This window comes from Gasterosteus aculeatus, chromosome 8, assembly GCF_964276395.1.
Source record: "Gasterosteus aculeatus chromosome 8, fGasAcu3.hap1.1, whole genome shotgun sequence".
Taxonomy (NCBI): domain Eukaryota; kingdom Metazoa; phylum Chordata; class Actinopteri; order Perciformes; family Gasterosteidae; genus Gasterosteus; species Gasterosteus aculeatus.
Genome location: NC_135695.1, coordinates 4,856,629 through 4,861,818, shown reverse-complemented (window position 1 = coordinate 4,861,818; position 5,190 = coordinate 4,856,629). Strand labels below are relative to the sequence as shown.

Here is a 5,190-nt window from a genome sequence, read left to right as displayed (position 1 = left end):
TCCTCCCTGTCTTCACTTTCGTGGCATACTTTAAGAACCATTCCATATGTTATTGCGGTTTGTGACAAAACACAACAGCAGGAATGTGTTTTATGTGTCATTATGTTTGCGTCGACCTGCGACACATAAGCGTGTCGGCGAAGTCAGTACACCCACGTGCAGGTTGTCAACACCTTCAAAGCTCACGATAATCCCATCTAAGCTCTTTTGAAAAGGTCTGACGTCATGTTGACTATTTGTTTTGAAGGTTTCCACTGGTCGGTTTTGCATAGAGGGGAAGATGCGAATGTTCCCATGCAAAGTGTTTGTTGAACATTACAGCACATTTTCCTTTTCCCAAATTTCTGAGATTTAGATCGTCTGACGGTCGGCATGTGACGTCGTGTTGAATTAAAATTGAGGCAAAACAGGATACACGGATGATTAGTTAGTTATTTCTTTTTTACAATGACACATGAAAAAACATATATGGATTATTTTTTTAAAAACATAGAAAAGTAGATTGGCTTGGATTTGACGTTACACAACATGACATAACCACCATTGTGACAGAGGCCAACACTGATAAAAAGCATTCAAATGCCAATAGGATCCTTTTGGTCAGAGTTACAAGATCTGCAGAAAATCCCTGCTGCAGTTAAAGACAATTTTTCATTAGCACACATTACAGTTGTGTCATTCTATGATCTCGGCCACAACAAAACCTTTTGGCAGTTTTCGTGTTAGAGATTAAGACTTGAACGCACAAAGAACGCAGGTATACCCGATTATTATTTCACCTGCCAAGTCAACAATTGAGAATGATAAACATCCCTCCATAGAGTCTGGGGAAAAGACGTGGCTAGATACAGTACTGGTAATGATACGTTAAGACCGCTCATGCTCTGATCTGATCGGTGGGCTCCTCTCCCTGTTCTTTGAGTAAACACGTGCGCACCAGAGCCTCTGTGACGCTGTAAGGGTCGCAGTTGGCGGCCGGTCGGCGGTCCTCGAAGTAGCCCTTCTTGTCCTGCCCTACCGAGCGAGGGATGCGGATGCTGGCGCCCCGATTGGCCACGCCAGCCGAGAACTCGTCGATGCTGGAGGTCTCGTGGCGGCCGGTGAGGCGCCTGGCATTGTCGAGCCCGCCTTTGGGGTCGTAGGCCCGGATGTGGTACATGTGTCTCTTGGCCAGCCTCTCGATCGACTCCTCGATGATTCTGTGAAGGAAAGGGACTTAGTAAGACCCTCAAAACCTCCTCAGTCATTTAGGACCCTGAAACAAAATGATCCTTACTTCAGTCCGCCTTCCTCTCGCATCTCCTTGGTGCTGAAGTTTGTGTGGCAGCCAGCGCCGTTCCAGTTGCCCGGGATTGGTTTGGGGTCAAAGGAGACCACCACGCCAAAATCCTCACACACTCTGTGAAGGATGAAGCGAGCAACCCACAGATGATCCCCCATGTTGATGCCTTCACTGGGCCCAACCTGGAACTCCCACTGAAACACAACAGAGACTGCATTATTGACTACTCCCGATTTGGTGTTACACAATCCGACAACAAAAAAGACAAAGGGACAATACCTGAGCTGGCATGACTTCAGCATTGGTGCCGCAGATGTCAACCCCCGCGTACATGCAGGCCCGGTAATGGGCCTCCACGATGTCGCGCCCGTACGCCTTGTCCGCTCCAACTCCACAGTAATAAGGCCCTAATCAGGCGGAAGAAGAAAACGGAACATTAAAAGTCACACGGCCTTCAGAGGACTCTATGAGACCCGCCAGGGCAACGTGATCTCCAAAACCTGATTGTAATAATGTAATAATGTGTACGAAAATCTTGAACATACAAATTGGTAACAATACATAGGAACTGGCGGTGGTTAACCACGCCCCTTGAGTGAACAACATGGCGGACCATGTCGGATTCTTGAGTGAACGTCTCTCCACCATGTTGGATTTTTTGAGGGGGTTAGTGTTAGTATTGTATTCTTACAATTTAACATTGATTTATTGTTAAAAATGCAACAACACGTTTATTTTACATCGTTAGATCAGGCTGGCCGGGGAACCCCGACATTCACCTTGTGGACCAGGGAAGCCGTTGGAGGGCCAGCCGAAGGGATGTCCATCCGTGCCCAGGATGGTGTACTCCTGCTCCATGCCGAACCACGGGTGGTTATTCTCCACCATGCTCATGATCTGCTTACACGTGTGCCGCAGATTGGTCTCTGTTGGAACGACGGCAGGGATTAGCTGGAATCCGACACGGCTCAATTTGCGACGGTTTCCCGACGTGCTCGTCTCTGCTTTACCTGCAGGCTTGTGGTTGTACTTGAGCACCTCGCAGAGCACCAGCTTGTTGGGGTCTTTTCTGAACGGGTCCCTGAACATGGCGGCAGGGATCAAGTACATGTCGCTGTTGGAGCCCTCTGACTGGTACGTGCTGGAGCCATCAAAGTTCCACTCAGGAAGCTCTGTCCCAGACCAAATAACAACAACAAAACAACACCTGAAATCAATTGTGTACTCCAAAGTCTGAAAAAACATCAGGTTTCAGGGCACGGAGCGCACGTGGACGTGTGGATCATATTGGAGGGGCAGATCTTACCCTCAATTGTCTTGGGTTCAGAATCCAAAGTTCTGGTCTTGCAACGCAGTCCCTCTCCAGAACCGTCGATCCAGATGTACATGGCTTGGACCTTATCCCCCTGAGGGAGGTCCATGTACTGTTGCTTAACAGCTTTGTTCAGTTTAGAACTGGTTGAGGTGGCCATTGTGCTGACCAAAACCTGCAGAGGGAAGAGGACAGATTGTGAGCCTCCCCCAGTGTGGATACACTATACGTTTCATACATTCGTAAAATGGGCACAACCGGACAAAGAAAAGTTTCAACTTCAGTTTTTGCTGGCCAACAAGTCTTCTAATCATCGGGTCTGCTGACTTCTTATAAAACAACCAATAAGTCACAAAAGAAATGATAAAACAGTATTGATACTTTACGTGTGGTTAATATTAGTGTAAAGTCAACAACCAAAGCGATGGCGTACCATGTAGAAACAAAAGGAAAGTTGAAGCAGCACTCATAAAGAAATCAATTTCTCCTTCTAAGACCAAATCCAGTCCGCACAAGTGGAAAAGTCCGAAAGCTCTTACCTTGTCTGTTAAGTAAAGGAAAATATCAAAAGATTATACGAGCCTCTGGAACCGTGTTCTTTGTGAAGGTTTCTATTGTCTTTCATTCCTGCTTCACCTCCGCTTCCACGGCTGATTTATACTGCAGCCGCTGCTGCGCATCGGCGCCGCCTCTGATTGGCCGAAACTAGCACGTGACGAGTGCGTGACGCGCAGATACGCGAGGCCGAGAACCTTTCAAATCTCGCTTGGCTGATGATGATAAAAGGCTGATGTGATCAATTATGGGAAATCAAAGCGGATTACAGTGATTAAAGTTATCAGAACAATTTATCCTCAGAAGTTCAACTGTAAAATTATTCAATGTAAAATTTCAAATATTAACCGGATGAGTATTGGATGATGATGAGCCAACTCAGACTGAGTACTAGAATCTTGTGTGAATAAATCCTGTGTAAAAAAAAAACTTAAACTACTTTAAGTACAAATAGCCCTCAGCAAAAGTACCAAACATATTGTTTTATTTGGTGATCATCAAGGAGCTAATTTATGCAGGCAATATTTGACATTTCTTGGTAGCTGTTTTACCTTTTCATTTCAAATGCTTCTTTCACTTTTAGGTAGTTTAATCTACAGCCATACAATCTGTTCTGTAAACCCAATAATACATTTTGCATGTAACATCATGTAACATCAGTATCTGCTTTATAACCCCCAATTAAATGCTGTGGTGTAAAAAGCCCAATATTTGCTTCCAAAAATTCTCATTATGCAGCTGAATGACCTCCCAGTGATTGAATCTTTATTACTGATATATAAACGATATTTGATGGCTCATGGTGTAGTTGTTGGAGGTTCAGTTCATCTTAACTTCTCCATGTGAGCTGTAGAACGCGCAAATATGCATCATAAGTTGATCATTTATTTTGTATTTAATATAATAAAAGTAACTATAACTTAATTTTCTTCAACTTCAAATATGATGAAACACTCAAAGTTCATGCACCTCAGGGTGGATTAAATGTACAGTAAATTTCCACTTTGGTAACAAGATCCGATATTTGCTGTAACATGAACTCATGAAACCTTGTCTGAGATCTGGTCCTTTCTGACACTAAGCCGATTAGCGGCTCCGCTGAAACAAGTTTGTCCGTTTAGATCTGGTTGAACAACAGCGAGCTATCAAAAGTCGGCAAATGATCTTCAAGGTATGTCGTGACTCGGCAGCCTGGACAGCAACACAATACAGCGAGCAGAGCGGGTGTGAGGTTCGAACAAAGAGTCAAATTTCTGTCTGAGAACAACACAAGGCCTTTATAATCCAACTGAATTATGATTGTACAACTTTACCACTACTAAATACGTTAGGTTGAAATGTAAACACTACTGAACTGACAGCATATTTTACAATCTGTAATTTGACTCTATCTTTTGATGATATATAATATTAATAGGGGGGGGTATAAAGCATATACATTTAAATGTAGTCAGAGACAAATACCAAGTGGTCCTAAAACAACAAAAACAATTCAAAATGAGGTTGCTTGTGATATTATAACGATTGAAGCCTCTCTTTACAAGGCCATCCACCTATTTCTCTCACCACTTTTACATCACATGACTCCAGAATAAACAACCCAACAAAATGTACGCATCACTTTGCCTTGGAGGAAAACATGCACGCAGTGACGGAAAAGAAATCTCCTCATAAAAACAAGAGGCAGCGACGCCCAACAGCTCAATGCCCGTAAACTAAAAGCAGCAGGACGCCGGTTGGAGGCCTAAGATTATCCTTCCCTCACGGGGGCTGTGTAAAACTACTGGAAAACAGGCCCGGAGGAATCACTGCCGTCAAAGAAAAAAGAGTGTTCTGCTGCGTTCAATACCTGCAAGTTTGTCCGTTAGAACAGCTGGACTGTGTATTTATGAAGGTAAATGCATGATCAGCATAACACGGAGCAGTAATGCTGCACCTGAATGCTTAACAACATGTTTGCAGGGCCTCTTCCCGGTCTCGTGCAGTGGAGTCGCTCTGCTGAGTGGGACCATCTCACATAGAGAGAGACTCCGGCTCAAAG

General features: G+C 44.3%; 1 protein-coding gene across 1 annotated transcript; it reads right to left on the bottom strand.

Annotated features, from left to right (window-relative positions):
* Positions 1 to 420: 420 nt before the first annotated feature.
* glulb (glutamate-ammonia ligase (glutamine synthase) b) lies at positions 421 to 3,291 on the bottom strand. Its single transcript, XM_040183567.2, has 7 exons — positions 3,134 to 3,291; positions 2,589 to 2,769; positions 2,293 to 2,454; positions 2,062 to 2,208; positions 1,562 to 1,689; positions 1,277 to 1,476; positions 421 to 1,199 (listed from the first exon to the last, which is right to left on the bottom strand). Exons 2-7 carry the CDS (start codon positions 2,752 to 2,754, stop codon positions 878 to 880), a joined length of 1,125 nt encoding a protein of 374 aa, XP_040039501.2. The 5' UTR covers positions 2,755 to 2,769; positions 3,134 to 3,291; the 3' UTR covers positions 421 to 877.
* Positions 3,292 to 5,190: the final 1,899 nt, after the last annotated feature.

Excerpts from the sequence above, each read along its gene's own strand:
- glulb (XM_040183567.2), bottom strand. The coding sequence starts at position 2,754 with ATGGCCACCTCAACCAGTTCTAAACTGAACAAAGCTGTTAAGCAACAG. Across the intron at positions 1,477-1,561 it reads CTGAAGTCATGCCAGCTCAG|TGGGAGTTCCAGGTTGGGCC; the intron begins GTATTGTCCCTT and ends GTTGTGTTTCAG. Across the intron at positions 1,200-1,276 it reads CGAGAGGAAGGCGGACTGAA|AATCATCGAGGAGTCGATCG; the intron begins GTAAGGATCATT and ends TTTCCTTCACAG.